This window comes from Camelus dromedarius, chromosome 18, assembly GCF_036321535.1.
Source record: "Camelus dromedarius isolate mCamDro1 chromosome 18, mCamDro1.pat, whole genome shotgun sequence".
Taxonomy (NCBI): Eukaryota; Metazoa; Chordata; class Mammalia; order Artiodactyla; family Camelidae; genus Camelus; species Camelus dromedarius.
The window spans coordinates 3,405,860-3,422,922 of NC_087453.1; the positions used below are offsets into that span (position 1 = coordinate 3,405,860).

The 17,063-nt window shown below is 48.2% G+C and overlaps 1 protein-coding gene across 8 annotated transcripts in view; it reads right to left on the reverse strand.

Annotated features, from left to right (window-relative positions):
* Positions 1-17,063, reverse strand: part of ZNF831 (zinc finger protein 831) — a 120,306-nt gene that overhangs the window by 80,442 nt on the left and 22,801 nt on the right. For all 8 annotated transcript variants that reach the window (XR_010384999.1, XR_010385000.1, XM_064496956.1 and 5 more), the window contains one exon: positions 7,032-7,174. Coding sequence is in view for 6 of the 8 variants with exons in the window: in XM_064496956.1 (XP_064353026.1) it covers positions 7,032-7,174 (143 nt within the window). In the remaining 2 variants the exon portion in view is untranslated. The remainder of the gene's footprint in view (positions 1-7,031; positions 7,175-17,063) is intronic.

Here is a 17,063-nt window from a genome sequence, read left to right on the forward strand (position 1 = left end):
TGGAGAAAAGAAACCCCCCTACACTGTTGATGGGAACACTGTTTGGTGCAGCCATTATGGAAAACAGTCTGGAGATTCCTTAAAACACTGAACACAGACTTACCCGACGACCCAGCAATCCCACTCCTGGGCACACACCTGGAGAAAACTCTAATTTGAAAAGATTCATGCACCCCAATGTTCATAGCAGCACTACTTACAATAGCCAAGACATGGGAGCAACCTTAATGTCCAATGACAGTTGACTGGATAAAGAAGCTGTGGTATATTTATATGATGGAATACTACTCAGCTGTGAAAAAGAATGGAATCATGCCATTTGCAGCAACATAGATGGACCTAGAGATCATCATATCAAGTCAGTCAGACAAAGAAAGACAAACACCATATGATATCACTTATATGTGGAAACTAAAATATGATACAAATGAACTTATTTACAAAACAGAAACAGACTCACAGACATAGAAAACAAACATGGTTACCAAAGGGTAAAGGGGGTGGGAGAGGGATAAATTAGGAGTTTCAGATTTGTAGATACAAACTACTACACATAAAATAGATAGACACCAAGGTCCTACTGTATAGCACAGGGAACTATATTCAATACTCTGTAATAAACCATACTGGAAAAGAATATGAAAACGAATCTGTATATCTGAATCACTTTGTTGTTTACACCTGAAATGGACACCACATTGTAAATCAACTATACTTCAATGTAAAATTTTAAAATTAAAAAAAAAAAAGAAGACAACAACAGTTTCAGAGACTTAAGGCTGAAACCAAATGATTCCGACCACATGGCCAAGAAGGGACATTTGAGAAGTCCTGACTAAAACTTGCTGTTTATCGTCAAAGCTGCCCAGATGGATGGATGGCCTTTCTTCTTTCCTGCCCTTGCCCTCAGTGGTCCTCAGATACATCATGCGTGAGAGCTTCTGCTCAGAGTCGTAGACACCAAGCATATGCTTATGATTGATTTGTAGAACGTGCAAAGATAATTTTTGTGATTTTTGACTAAAGTGCTGGCTTTGGAAACACATCCCCCACTTAAGATTCGGTCCCCTTGTCCTGTAAGTGAGGACCCCAGGCTAGGAGCCATCAGGGTGAACACCTGTTAGGTTCAAGGTCACCATCTCGGTCTCAGCAGAGCTTTCATCTGTAAAGCCGAGGTGGCGTTAGATAAACGAGCCTGGCAGTTGAAGATGGCGATTCCACAAAATTAAACCCAGCAAGATGGAACTTTCTTTTTAGATTAAAAAATTCTTTTTATGAGAAAAAGAACAGTGAAGTTTCTTTTATGCTGGTTCACCCCCAGCCATCCGAACCAGGTCCCCACTGGACACATCTCCAAAATAAAATTGGACATGAAACCTCCAGGTTGCATGTCCCTTCCTTTGTTCGCAAAGACCTGGGGGCTGGTTTTCAAGGTCCTTTCAGCTGAAGGTGAGCTTCAAGGAAGCTTAAGGTAAAGGAGACTTACCTCTGCTTATTTGATTGTTCATTCAACAAACACTAAGGACCTTCTGGGCACTAGGTACAAAGGAGGAGATGACCTACCAGGGTGGCAAGCACAGTCCTTAGGAACTGAGGTCACGGCCACCCAGAATGAAATCCTTCACAACAGGGACCAAAATTTCACAGGAAATATTGGGAAATGAAGGACTTGGAGGATTTATCTTGAAAAGCAATGAAACCAACCATTATGAAAATAAGTGAGAGAACCTTCAAAAATAAAGTAAGTGTTCAGTATTTGGGTCTGAATGGCAAACAATGAGCTAATTGCTGACATCAACCAAGGTGAACCAGGTGTGGGGCGCAGAGTCCATCCTACACCAGGTTACTGGGAGGACAACGGGCTATACCTACTTTTATACCTTTTATACCTACTTTCCCAGTAAGAGCACCAAGAGGGGTTTCCCCCCCAAAAAAAGTATTCTAGAACTTTCTCCATTTTTCTAAGGGCTTCTCTTAAGTCTCTGATAGTCACATCACTCTCTTGGAATTCTCCTCATCAGTCTTCTCCAGTTCACGTGTTACCTCATCTGATCCTGCCACTGGCTATGACTCAACCCAGGGGTCACTTCCCTCACCCTCATGAGATTCTGCGTCTCGAGCATGATCTGTGGTTTCAGTTGGCCATCAGTTTCCTTACATGGGGGAAGTTAATCTGAAGGGCAGGGGTGGAAGGTGGGGGCCTCCCATAAAGAACGTTTAGAAGGACTTCCCTCCCACAGATGTTTGCCCTCCTTGGGCTAACCAGCCACTTGATGTCGAAGAACCAGCTTTTTACCAATCCCCTTCAAGGAGGCAGCTCAAGTTTCTAAATCCACCTAACACCACACCGCAGCCTTGATCCTAAAGGCAACGTGGTGGGATGTTCTTTGAAACAGGATATCCTTGCCCATCCACAGCCATGTTTAGCCTGGGGTATCGGTTAAGCCAACCTACTGGATATCTCAAAAGAAACTTCCAGCTTCCCCGACTCCTTTGCTGGAAACTTGGATGGGGCAGACCACTGAATTTGGGCTTTAAATACGTTCAGTTCGCTGGAGAGTCTCAAAAGCCCAATCACCATAAAATCTTATACGTTAGGTCTTTATCCTTCATGACTCCTCTGGCCTTCTGCTTGCAGACGACTTCACTGTCAAGCCTTCTGTTAATTGGAATGATTAGTACCAAGCTACCAGAATAGTTTAAAAGAGAGGGGAATTAAGCATCCTTTAAAAAAATATTTTTCAAAAACATCCTCTCTCTCGTACCTTCATAAATCATGGACAGGAAGATTCTCCAAAAATAAAGAGGAGAAAGAATCTGTTATAAGATCGTAGTTAAAATAAATAAAGAAATAAATAATAACATCTTAGTTCAGCCCCTGGACCCAAGTGCTCCTGACTACTTATTTTTAAATGTTTTGCTGATTCTAATTGGCTTTCAAGAATCAAGGCCAAAGGGATCCCCCTAAAGGTTATTCTCAATCACTTTGCTGGATTTTGTCAAGTTCTCCCAACTCATAGCCCCTCAAGTCACCCAAAACAGATCACCCTATCATTGTCCAGCCGTCGAAAACGGGTCTTCCCCACCTCCCCCCAAAATATACAGGTTTGCATACACACACACACACACACACACACACACAGCGAGGTCAACTCCCTCACTGAGAAGGCAGCTCTGATCTCTCCAGCCAGGACCTGACAGGTCAAAGGAGACAAGAAATTTGTTTGAAAATGGTGGACAGCAAGGCCTTCAGGCCATTTGAAGCAGCAGCGCTTTGTCTTCACACACCCAGCACTCTCAGAACCTGTCACTCGGCTGTGAAATACTAGCCTTGGGAAGTGGTGGCAGTTAACTCCCCCAGCCCCTTTGATTTCCAGGCAGTATTTATTTTAATGCCCCCCAACCCCATGGTGTCCGTCATGTCCTGTCCACCCTGGGCTTGCTGGTCTGCCCGACCCGCCATCCCTGTCCCCACTCCGACACTTCAGTAGGGAACAGGGGGTGGCGAACATCCCGGGCCAGGGCTTAGACCGCACCCTGCAGGCCCGCCCCTGCCCTGAGGGGACAGCCTCTGTGTGCTTCCTGATTGTGGGGGAGGGGATCCTTGGAAACCGGGCACCTGTGACCCAGACCTCTGGCTCAGCTGGCTGCCCATATACTAAACATGAAAGCACAGGCATCTGTCACCACTCTGGGCTGTCGCTGCAACAGCGTTACCTACATGGGGCAGCTACGTTCCCAGGGGGATCTGAACGACATTTGGCCTCTTGGTCTTTTTGGCTTTTTTAATCTCCACATTCACATACTGTTTCTGATTTTTTTTCTCTCTCTGGGTCTAGCTTCATCCCCCACTCATTGGTGTGGCCAGTTTGCTCATAGGATTTTGGTCTGAGAGGCTGGTGTTGAGATCAGGAGTGGGCTTCTCCCAACACAGCGGGCGCAGGACCACTGCCTGAGGCCGAGAGGAGTTTGTGAAGGGAACATGGGGTGAAAAGGACCATGAAAGACCAGAGGCTTTCCAGCTGATCTGTCTGCTTACACTGGGGCCCCCCGGGTCGCTGTGAGCACACCAGGCGCATGTGCACATGAGGAAGAGGCACCCACTTCCATCCAAGGATGCATGGAGGGCGCCCCCCACCCCGTGGGAGGAGAGAGGACCGCCTTGCCTTGCGCTGACCGCCCTGTAGCTGAGTGTAAGGCCAGGCGAACCTGGTGCTGGCTGGACCTCAGTCCCCACTGGCGCAATCCACACAGCCGCATGCGGAGCCCTGCCCACCCCCCTCCGGCTGGCCACCAGGCCTTCTTCCCAAAGAGAAGCTAAAGGCGCCCATGGCCCAGCACACACGATGGAAGCTACCTGGAGCCACTCGGATGACGCTCCCCAGCAAACGTGGCCACGTCCAGCAAGGCGTGGATTCCATTTTAATGAATCCATATTGGTTTATGTTTATAATGAAACTTTCCCACCGAAACTGTTTACCCACAACAAGAGCACAGGTGATGTCCTCTACTGTCCACTAAACGTCCGTGCGGGCCACTGCCTGTATCACTTAGAAGCGCATTTCAAGGTCCCTCCTCTTGGTTCGCAGACAGGACAGAAGATGTCCAGGTGGCGCAGGGGCTGAATCATGGCCCATCCCCACCCCAGAAAAGATGTCCAAGCCCTAACCTGCAGAACCCCTGACTGTGAGCTTTCTTGGGAGAAGGTCTTTGCCGATGGAATTCAATTAAGAATCTCGAAATAAGATCATTCTGGATTTAGGGCCTGCCTAATGGCAGCAGCAAGTATCCTTGTAAGAGAAAGACAGAGGGAGATCTGAGCCCCAGACACACAGGGAGAAGCTGTGTGAAGACAGAGGCAGAGACTGGAAGGATGCGGACACCAGCAAGGGCCGCCTGGAGCCCCCGGCAGCTGGGAGGCGCAGAAGTCTCCTCCCCTAGAGCCCGCGGAGGGACTGTCCGACCCCTGGCCTCGGAACTGGGAGAGAACACATCTTTGTTCTCTTAAGCCACCAAGTTTGTAGCAATTTCTTTGGCAGCCTCAGGACACCAGCGTAGGTGGTACCCAAACAGAAATGCTGGCTTCAGGGCATCTCACATCGTGCACTGGGTCCCGCGCACACCAGCCCACTCGGCTCCCATCCGCCCTCTGGTTCGCCATTCTTGCCCCTGAGCATTTCCACATCACTCCCCAGTCCAGAAAGCCTCTGTTCTATTCTCCCTACGTCCGGACTCCTAGAAGGAGCCCTTTCTCTCCCAAGAACATCCCCTCTTCGGGCTCTGCCCCCAACGCTGACCTTGTCCTCCACTAAACAGCAGAAACCCTTGTCACCACAGGCCCCGCACTCATCTGTCACTCAGCGCATGCCAGTTTTTATCCACGTACACTTACTAGGCAGTGTTAATAATAACAATCAACACCAATCACTGGCTTTAGAGTCTGCAGCCGCCTTCCGCGCAGCAGCTCCCTAGATCCTCGCACTGAGCCACTGGGTAGGTGAGACCAACATCCACAGCCCAGCTGTACAGACAGAAGATTCCGAGGGGGGAGCTCACGGACCTGCCAGGGTCCTTCCCAATGTGAGCCAAGGGTGGACAGCGAGCCTGTCTGCCTGTCTTCACCCTGTACCACGTTTCTCCCTTACAGTTCCCAGCACGGTGCTTCGAAACAGAAACATGGAAGCTGATGGCAGTTTCCAGGAGCAGCTTGACTCAGCCCCCTTTAAGGTGCTGGTGGGAGAGCTCTGCCCTTCGAGGGAACTGGCAGAGTTCTGGTTGGTTCTGTTGGGTTCTGTTGGCGGGGGATATACCCCAATGGGCAGTTCCATTGGTTGTGAGCTATTTGAGGAGGAAAGTCATGGAGTTAAGGGGGAGGAGCCACAGGAAATGAAGAAAGGGCAAAGCTGGGTCCCTGACAGTATTTCTGTGTCCCCCCACCCTACTTCTGTCCGCTCCCACCAGATCTTAACCCTTGACATTCCATAACAAAGACAATGCTTTGCTTTCTACAATTCACCATCCAGTTAAGCAAACATCTACCCTGATTTAAATTCTCACTGAGAAGGCTGATCTTTGTCCTTGCTCACCGGAGAGGGCTGGGGGGCTGGAGGTTGGGGGTAGGGGGAGCACGGAAGCACCCTCTGCTGGGGGGGGGCACCAGAGCTGCAGAAAGGGGGGAGGGGGAGGTGCCCCAGCCAACTGCGCCCAAGGACAAAAACCACAGCCATCAGAGCCCAGGGTCAGCCCTAGAGCCACACAGACAACAGTCAGCCACAAAAGGATGGTAATTCAGGCACCACTGGCCAGATGGGACCCTGCCGCCTCTTCACAGAAGGCCTTCACTCTCCCCAGTCCACACACTGCCGGCAGGGCTGAGGCTGGGCTCGCTCCTGCCCGGGGAGCTGAGGAAGGAGGGGAAACTGTGGTCCAGAGAATTTAAGCGATTTGCCCTGGTTGCCCAGTGACTGCAACTGAAAATAGCCCCTTTCCAGGAAGCGGTCTCCATTCGTTCATCCTTTATTTATTTCTGAGCACGATGAAGAGGGTACCTCTTACCGCCTCCCATGCTGGCGATGCTCCCCGCTGCTCTCCCAGGTCATAACTCCTCCGCCCACTTCTGTTTCACATCCACTGTCAAGCCCAACCGCTGACCCGTTTTAGCCTCACAAGGGCCCCATGGAATCAAGTGAACTTCACTTTCAAAGGTGAGGGAAAGGTGGAGGCACAAGAGTTCTGACTCACATTTTCCAGGCCCCGGGGTGAACTCTCCGTGGGCAGCGCCCGGCACACGCGGCCAGTACTCAGGGAGGCTTGCTGCCTCCTCAGTGTTGGATTCCAAATATTCCCACCCAAGACCCTCTCCGCGGGCTTAGGGTCTCGACGACCGTCCCACAGACGTAACACTGGTGTCATCATCCCACGCGCATCTGTCCCCCTGCGGGACTTCAGGCTCCAGACAGCAAGGACGACTGCCTCGTGCTCACTTCGCGTCCCCAGCAGCTCAGTGGATTCCTCTCCAAGGAGAGCCTTACCTGCCATTCCTGCAGAAGCCTGCCCGCGGGTCCTGCGTGGGGCTGGCCCCTCGACTGGGGGTGGGCGGCGGTCTTTTCTCAGCGCCCAGTGTGGCTTCCTGGCTCTCAGCTGAGCGCGGCTTTGCGAGAAACTCCCTGTGTACCTGGGGGACAAGAAGCACACATGCGGTCACCAGCCTCAGGAGCACGTGCCTGGGAGCTCACAAGCACAGAACTGTGAAACACGATGCTCAGAGGAGAAAACCCAAAGTCCTTGTGGGGAGCCTAGGAGAACACAGGGGCATGATGTCCGGTAGCATGGCAGCTCTCGGGACCCCCTCACCCCTCCGATCCTCAGCCTCCCGCCAGGACATGGCGGTAACAACAGGACCCGACTCACGGGGCTGCTGGGGGACAAAATGAGACGGTGCTTATGGAATGCTTCCCACACTGCTTAGCACATAGCAAGCGCTTCCTAAAGGTCAGCTGCTGAAATTAAATACGAAACTACATGGTCTTGATTACCTAGTAGCCAGGCTGTTCAGCAGAACTTTCTGCAATGACGGAAGCGTTCTGCGACCCGCACTGACCACTGTCATAGCCACCAACCACTGGCAGCCACTGAGCGGCTGAGATGCGGTCCACGTGTCTGAGGAACTGAGCTTTACATCTGATTTCACTGTAGTGAGCCGAAAGAGCCACGTGTGGCCAGTGGCCACCGTTACTGGCCAGCACACGCCTAAGGGGTCTCCTCTGAAAAACAGGGGCACCACAGACAGGCCCCCTGGGGGGCCCTTCCAGAGCATCTGGTCTAATCTCCAAAACAGAGCCTGCACCTCCTGGGGGAGGGTAGAACACGGGTAGAGAAGGAAAATACTGAGCTCCGATTTACACTTACTTCCGTCTAAGCTCTCTAACATCTATCGTTATGTGCCCCTTAAAATGTACATAACATATTAGGAGAATAGAGCACATGTAGAACTTGGCAGTGAACCATTATGCATTTCTTAGGGTGACGGCTAGACATTTTTTTTACCAGCAGAAGTGTGCAACCCAAAGCAGACCAGCAGGCTAGTCTAGCGCCCCCACTTGGCAGGTGAAAGAACTGAGGCGGAGCGCCTGCAAGCGCCTTAAGACTCACTCGTGGCCGAGTGGGAGGGAGCCTCCTGACCCAGGCCCCTGTGCCGTTTCGCTAGAGGCCACCCTCCGTGGTCAGCTCTTTAAGATCTTCGCACCACTTTTAGCTGCCTGGTTGAGCCACAGGGATCCCTCCCCTTTACAAGCCTCGGTTTACAAGAATTCTTCTCCCGTTAACGATGCTCTTTGGAACCACCTGGCTGGAGAGGAAGGGGAGACAACCTGCTTGGCCATTTCCCTTTCCCACTTGTCTGAGCTGCTGCCAGCCTCCAGCCACTGTTCCCTCATCACCCGGGCTGCTCACGGAATTTTAAATCAGGTCTGCGGAGCGCAGTATCCTCCGGGGCGCTGATTTTTATGGCAGCAACAAGGAGAAAGCGACTTCTCTTCACCTTTCTCGTGTTCGGGAGAGGCCCCACTTACAGGCGCTATTGCCTCCCGGGCCTTGGGCCGGAGCTGCCACTCCCCAGCAGTGCCCGCCTGGCTCCTGGAAGCAGTCCATCCCTGCTTGTCAAGACCGCAGGCTCCTGCAAGAGCCACCGGAGCCAGGCTCGGCGGCGGCAGGGCTGCCGCTCTGCTCATCACAAACCCCGGAGCCTGCCGGGCTCCCGCTGGGCTGGGCTGAGCGGCTTCGAAGTGCAGAGACAGGAGGAGGAAGGAAGGTGGGGGCGCGAGAGAATCCGTCCTCTGTGGGCTGCACGTCTCCTTTGCCCCGAGTCAGTGGGTGCCAGCCGCAGGCCTGCAGGTGTTAAGAACGCCGCGGCCTGAACTGCAGGGAGGTTCGCTTTTGAAAATGGACAAGAGTGAGCAGCCGTACTCAGTGAAAATGGCTCGGACACCTGCTGGGGAGCCCTGGCCCCTGGACTCATCTCTCATTAAGGTGGAATTTGGACTCTTTTGGCCCTGGGGGGAGCCCACGTGGCTCTTGGCATGGTCTGCAAGTCCATTTTTGTTTAGTCCCAGGCAGGGTCTATTTCTTTCTCTCCTGGGTTGTCCAGAACATTCTATGTGCAGCCCCTGCCAGAGCAGTGTCACCAGTGGAGGAAGCAGCCGGGGTGGAGCCGGACCTGCAAGCTTGCCAGCACCAGTCCCACAAGGCTGCTCGTGGTCTGGCGGCTGCTGAGTGCCTCGTCTCCACTGCCTTCACCAGGCTGCCCGGCCGCCGGGGTGCTGGCCCCTCGTAACTCTCACTTACCCCCTTCTAGAGAGGGTTGCCCTGGCTAGTGGAAGACGACTGGCCTGGAGAGGCCCAGGGGCGTGTGCACATCTCCCCCAGGAAGGGCTCTCGGCTGTTGACTGGCTGTCCCAGGGGATGACCACTCAGGCCCTTTGCCTGGGAGCAAGATGACCTCTGTGATGCCTTCACTCTCCAGAGCTCCCCGTGAGGTCAGGCAGGACCAGACACCCACACCCACCTCCTGGCTGAGCTCTTCCCTCCCCCTCGTCTGCTCCCCTCCCCCCTCACACGCCTCCCGAGAGCCCTCCCTGCATAACTCACTTGTGCAAGAATCCCCGTCTCAGGCTCTGCTTCGAGGCGCCCCAGCCTCGGCCGCAAGACCCGCGCCTCGTCCCCTGCGTCTCCCTGCCTCACTCCCACCCGCCCAATTCCCCCACAGGCACTTGGGTGTGTTTGCAAACATCCTCAAATGGGCATGTATCCTTATACACGCGTAGTGTCGCTTTTGTGTGTGGCACCGTACCGCCGAGCCGCTCTCTCTCTTGGTTTTTACTCAAGGCTTCGTTTTGCCAATCAATCCAGATTTCTGTATTTGTGTCTAATTTTCTGCTTTTTGCTGGCTTGCAGAGTGGCTTACTTTTTTTTTTTTTAATAAGCTGCCATTTAAGGGCCAGATTTTAAATCCAACTCTTGTACTCAACACAGCCTCTGCTCTCGGTCTCTCGCTGTGGGTCTTCCTTTAAGAGCCAACATTAATTACACTTAAGAGTAGCACGTTATCCTTGCTTATGGGCCTCATGCAAGACCAGCCAGATAGATGCTTTCTTACCCCATGTCAGCCCCGGCAGGGACACTGATGACTAGATGGCCAAGGTCAAAAGCAAAGGGGACATCAGTTTTGACTGGAGTCCAGTGGGAAGCGCATGAAAGGAGGCAGGGTGAGCTTTTGTCATGTATCTTGATGCTGGAGCAAATGACCGTCCTGCCAACTCCAACCCCACACCGACCTTTACACCCTCTGCCCCTTTTATCGGCCCAGCGTTGGGAGATCCAGGGAGGCAGCCTTGCAGTTCCCGTGGTCTCCCTCACACATGCACATCCTGGGGAGAGACTGTGTGCTCTGTCATGGGGTTCCTCTCACTTTCTTCTCGTGGTCCCACAGGGAGGAACAAGGCAGAGAGAAGTGGGGTGGAGGCCCGGCAGCCCCCCAGCATCCCACCAGGCAGGACCTGGGACCAGGGTCAAAGCTTCTGTTGCCATGGTGAACATGACAGAGGGGCTCAGCATAGTGGCAGCCACCACATCCCCAGGTGTGTGTCTCCATCTCACTTGGGAGACTGAGCTCTCGTTACTGAGTGTCACCTTGTTGAATAAGTAAACTGCGTCATGACTGAGTGAGCAGACACTTGGCTCAGACAGATAAACACCCACCGTAGAAGGGAAAACACCATCGATTAAGAGAATTCCACTGTCAGCGTTTTCTCCTTCGCCCTCCCCTTCCGTGACTAACGTGTATTTGGGGGTTTGCAGAGCACCCTTCTGCCTCAGAACCTCCAATCTCCTCCTCACTCGCTGCATTCCCATCACGCGGGGCTTCCCGATTCACCGTCCCATCTGCTGGGAGCTTCCTGGACCACGGCGCGCAGTGTGTCACGCCCCATACGGCACGCACGCAGTTACAAATTAATCGATAAACTCCAATTCCATGGGCAGGCGCCTGCTTTGGGCCCGGCAGAGACCTCTTCCGGGAACGCTCTGACTCTCTGCGTCTCTAGTTAGCGTCAGGGCGCTTAGGTGTCCAGGCATGAGTTGTCTGTATTTTCCCATTTCCACTCTGCAGATGGACCCCACCTTTCCTAACCCCTCTCCTTTAACTCGTGGGCTTTCATTAATGGCAACAGCCATTTTCATTTCAGCGCAGTATTTGGAGTCGGCAACAAACAGAGAGACAAATGGAACAGAATGGAGGGCCCTGAAATAAACTCCTAGTATAAATGGGAAGTTGAAATACAGCAAATAAGTGAAAAAAGCAGATTAGGCCAGGCGTCTACAAGCTTTTTGTGCAAAGGTCCAGGTAATAAATAGTTTAGACTTTACAAGCTACATACAATCTCTGCCACATATTTTTCATAAATAAATAAATATATTCTTATAGAATATAGCATATATATTTATATTTTTTTTCTTTTAAAAATGTAAAAACCATGCTTACCTAACAAGGGCATACAGAAACAAGTCAAAAGCCACATTTGACCCAAAGTCCATTGTTTTCTATACAAAATAAAAATAAATCCCTCTTTACATTAAAAGAGAGAGAGAGGAAGAACCTAACAGAATGTATTTTTGTATTTGTGATGCTGGGAGATTGAGAGTGAGGAAAGATTCCTTAGACAAGGTCAAAGGCGACCATCGTGAGGGAAAAGCTAGCCCCACGGGGCTACGTCAGGACGGGCGACTTCTTGATGACAGAGCCCTAAGCCAGGTTAGAAAACGAGAAGCCCCTCTGCCCGCTGCCGCCGCGTTCACCCTCACGCTGAGACCGGCTGAAAATGCAGATTAAGATATAAAAATCTCCACAACTTATATTTAACGGCACTGCTGCTCTAATTAGAAGGCAAGATATATTTAAAAGTCAAAAACCAGGTGAAAACAGACACCCGAAGGAGCAAGAGAGTTTGCGCTGCGAGGGCATTTGCCAAGCCAAGCGAGCCTGCTCTCCCACCCTCAGGGCCCGGTGGGCTGCGGGGCGCAGGGCTGAAGCCCAGGGTCTGCCCTGGGGAGGGTCAGGTGGGAGGCCCGACCTCGCCTCCGGCATAAAGCTGACGCCACTGAGATTATACCCTCAATAAATGGGTGAGTTAGGAATAATACATTGTACCCCCACCACCTGCCCAGGGAACATTAAAAAAAAAAAAAAAAAAAAACTCCTATTTTACCGCTGAGTGAAGGAGGCAAAAGTCTCTCCTGCTAATTTCATAATAAGACAGTCTTTGCATGAGTTTGCAGTCTGAATTCAAACTACACTGTGATGTGGAAAAACCCACAACCAAGAATTTTATTTGAAGCAGTGCTCAGTGGGTGCCCCTAGGCACCCAGAAGAAGCAAAACAAATTACTGGAGAAACCCATCTCAAAGTTCCAAAAATCTCAGGTCACCATCAAAAAATCCAAAAACAAACAAGGAAACACGTTACCCTAGGTGAGAGCCAGTACATAGAACAGAGCCAAACGTGCCACAACTTCTATGTTGGCATTAGCAGGCGTAAAATATTTAGTGTGTTTTTTAAAAGACTGAAAATAAAAGATTACATAAATAGAGAAAACAATCTTAAAATTCATATGGAACCACAAGAGACTCTGAATAACTGAAGCAATCGAGCAAGAAGAACTAAGCAGGAGGCATCACACTTCATAATTTTAAAATACATCACAAAGCTACAGTAACAGGCACAGCATGGTCCTGGGTGGGAATGTAAATTGGGACAACCACTATGGAAAACGGAATGAAAATTCCTCAATCTTAAAAATAGAACTACTCCATGACCCACTTCTGGGTGTATACCCAAACAAACTGAAATCAGAACCTTGAAGATATCTTGAGCCCACGTTTATTGCAGTATTAGTTACAACAGCCAAGATATGGAAACAACCCAAACGTGCACTGATGGATGAACAGATAAAAATACTACGATGTATCCACACAATGGAATATTGTTCTCCTTAAAAAGGAAGAAATCTTGCCATTTGCTGCACCATGGATGGACTGGGAGACGCTACGCTAAATGAAGTCAGCCAGGTACAGAGATCCTACGTGGTCCCACTTATATGAGGAACCTAACACAGTCAAACTCATGAAAACAGAATAGGCTCGTGATTACCAGGCCCTGGAGGGAGGGGGAACCAGAGGGTGCTGATGCACGAAGTTTCGCTTCTGCAAAATGAACAGGCACTAGGCATCTACAGGTAACAATAGTGCACACGGTTAACAACTCTGTTACATTCTTTAAAATTTAGGAGGGTGCATCTTATGTCAAATATTCTTATCAAAAAAAAAAAAAGAAGGGAAGAAACTTCTAGAGATGACAAATCAGTCGAGGGAAGATCAGGGCACTGTATGTGGTGATGGTTTCGTGGGTATACGCTCATCTTCAAACTCATCAAGACCTAGATAATAAATATGTACAGCTTCTAGGTTTGCCAGTCATACCTCAATAAAAAAGAAGAGCAGAGAGCAAGAGACTATAAAAAGGACCAGGCAGATTTGGAAAGATAATTAGATGGAACTTTAAAAAAAGTGAACGTAATATATATTAATAATTAAATTTAAAGGGGGAGGGTCTAGCTCATGTGGTAGAGTGCATGCCTAGCATGCACGAGGTCCTGGGTTCAATCCCCAGTACCTCCTCTAAAAATAAATAAATCAGTGAAACCTAATTACCTCCCCCCACCAAAAAAAAATAATGATAATCATAATCATAATAATCATAAAATTTAAAACTCAATGGATCTGTAAAAGCAGAGGGACCAAGGAAGAGGTCCCTGCAATAGCCCAGGGATGGCTTCTTCTGACCAAGGTGGCGTAGCAGGGACTGGATTTACCCTCACAAATAAGAAACTGGACTAATGTACGAACCAACGCTTTTCAGGACACTGGACGCGAAGCAACGAGGCAGCAGTCCCTGAGGGAAGAGGAGCAGACGGGGTGAGCCCCACGACTGCCCTGGCTTCCCGGTGGGGGCACTTTCCAGGTCCGGCACCATTTATTGAAAAGACTAGCCTTTCTCCATTGAATTTCCTTCAAACCTTTGTCAAAAACCAATTGACCACAGACAGTGTTCTATATTCTTATTGCCTTTCATTGATCTATTTGTCTATTTTGACGTGAATACACACTGCCTTGAGCACTTTAGCTTTATAGCAAGTCCTCAGGTCAGGCAGAGTCATCAAGATAGTGCGGTATTTGCATCAAAATAGACAGATGAACAAATCGTGCTGGAGCGATTTGGCATCCGCCTGCCAAAACAGCACCATACACAAAAATTTGATCACAGGACTGAATGTTAAACATGAAAGGACAAAACTTTAGAAGGAAACTTAGGAGAAAAATTCTTGTGGCCATGCTTTAAGCAAAGAGGTTTTAGTTATGACATCAAAAGCACAATCCAAAGAAAGGACGATGATGGGAATTCATCAGAATTTAAAATATCTGCTCTTTAAAAGACACCGTTAAGAGAATTAAAAAACAAGGCACAGACTGGAAGGAAATAGTTACAAGTTGCATCTCTGATAAAGGACTGACAACCGGAATGTAAAAAGCACTCTAAAAAGTTAATAGTAAGAAAACAGCCAACCCAGTTTTAGTGGGCGAAAGAGCTGAACAGATGTTCCACAAAAATGACAAATAAGCCCATGAAAAGATGTTCAATATCATCAGTTATCAGGGAAATGAAAATTCAAACTAATAAGATAGCACTGCACACCTATTAGAATGACTACAAAAGGAGAATGGCCATACCAGGTGCTGGCCAGGATGAGGAGAAACTGAAAGTCTCAGACACTGCTGGTGACGTAACATGATACGCCGCCTTGGAAAACAGCTTGGCAGCATCTTTAAAAATGAATTATGCATCTACCATTCAATCCAGACATCCCACTCTTAGGCATTTACCCAAGGGAATTTAAATCTTATATCCATACAAAGACTTACATATAAATATTTACAGTAATTTTTATTTATAACAGCCCCCAAATGAAACAAGCCAAATGTCCACCAACAACTGAATGTATAAACAGATTGGGACACAGCTTTTGTTAAGGGCTACGTGGAAACTTCGGGGATTCTGGCTACGTTCACCACCTTGATGGTGCTGTTGGCTTCACAGGCGTGAGCCTACGTCAAAACTTATTAAATTCTGCATATTAAATATGCATAATGTTAAACTTCAATATACATCAATAGACCCTTTAAAAAACACTCAGTGAATTAAGAAAATTAGTAAAAATTTAAAGACAGTTCTAAACAAAGTATCTAGATTATCGCAGAGAAAGACAAATTTGTTGAAAGCAGAGGTTACTGGACATGAAAGCAAGAGAAATTCTCAGATACGTTGTTTCCATGTTCCAGAAACAGAGGACAGAGACTGGGATAGAGGCAGCATTTGAAGAGTGATGTGGAGAATTTTCTACGTAGACATCAATCCAGAAATTATAAAAGCCCAGTGGATCCCCAATGGAAAAAATAAAAGTTGCATGAACCTGTATGCATCAGAAGAAACATATGGAACACCAAAGATTAAAAGAAGATCTTGAAAGCAGCCAGAGATAAGAGAACTTCAGAAGACAGATGGGCAGATGAGCAGCTGACTTCTCACCACAGAATGGCAGCCGAACGATGAGGCAGAAATGGCTTGGAAGTGCTGAGAGGAAGTAACTGTCAACCTAAGACGGTACACCCAGCAAAAAATATTTTTCAACAAGGATGAAATAAATGCATTTCCAGATTAATAAAAACTGAGATTTCTCTTCTTTAAATGGAATTCAAAAGGGTGTGCTTCAGAAAGACGAAAACCACCTCAGAAGGAAGATCTGATACGCCGAAAGGAATGAAGAGGCAGGATATTTGCGATTCTGTGGGTAAAGAAAAATGAGCGGCTTGAAAAGACAACAGACTTGGGGAAATGTCTGCGGTCTATACAACAGGCAAGGGATTCGTGCAAGTCTGGGAGACATACGGAACCCTGCAAGTTCTGACGGGCAAAACATGAAAACTCTGCTCAGAATAGACAGTAGTGAGAACACGGGAGCAGGGCAAGCTCCCACGGCCGGAGGAACCTGAAGTGACACACCCACTCCAGGGAGTGACTTGGTAGTAACTTGTAAAGTTGAAAATGAGATGATCTCCTAACCCAGGAATTCCACCTTTAGGTGTATTTCTTAGAAAACCTCTTATGTTGGCGTAAGGAGGCACGTATAAACACGCCCATTGCAAAATTGGCAAAAAAAAAAAAAAAAAAGTGGAACCAATTTAAATGTTCCTAAATGGGAGGATGGAAAATAAAACGTGTCATTCTCGTGGAATGGAACACTCTACAGCAGTTACTACAAATGAATTTGGTCTGTGTGTACCCACTGGATCTGTGTGTGACTAGAGCTTCAAAAACACAATATCGAGTTTAAAAATCAAACTGAAGGGGGATAAATGCAGTGTGATACTTACATATCTATCTTAAAGACACAAACTAATCCTATGCATTAGTGGATACATTAATTTGTACGATATGAACATATGGATGGAAACCATTTGTGTGCCAAACATAAAAAACTACATAATTACCTTTTTGTTTTATTTTGTTTTAAATTATATACATATATAATGTAAATATTATATATATATAAAATATATAAAGTAATGTTTTTTTTTAAGGCTCAGAAGCAAATATGATAAAATATTAACATCTGTTAATTCTGGATCATTACCCAGAAATCTGTTATAGATTTTTTAAACTTTCTTGTATTTTTTTAAGAGTGTATTTTTTAAATTGAAGTGTACTTGATTTACAAGGCTGTGTTAGTTTCAGGTATCCAGCAAAGTGATTCAGATACGTATATATCCACATACACACACATATTCTTTTGCAGATTCTTTTCCATTATAGGTAAACTTTCCTGTGTTTTTAAATTTGTTTTCAAAAAAGGAGAAGAAGAGAACAGATACTCTGATGCATGAATTTTACCCTTTTC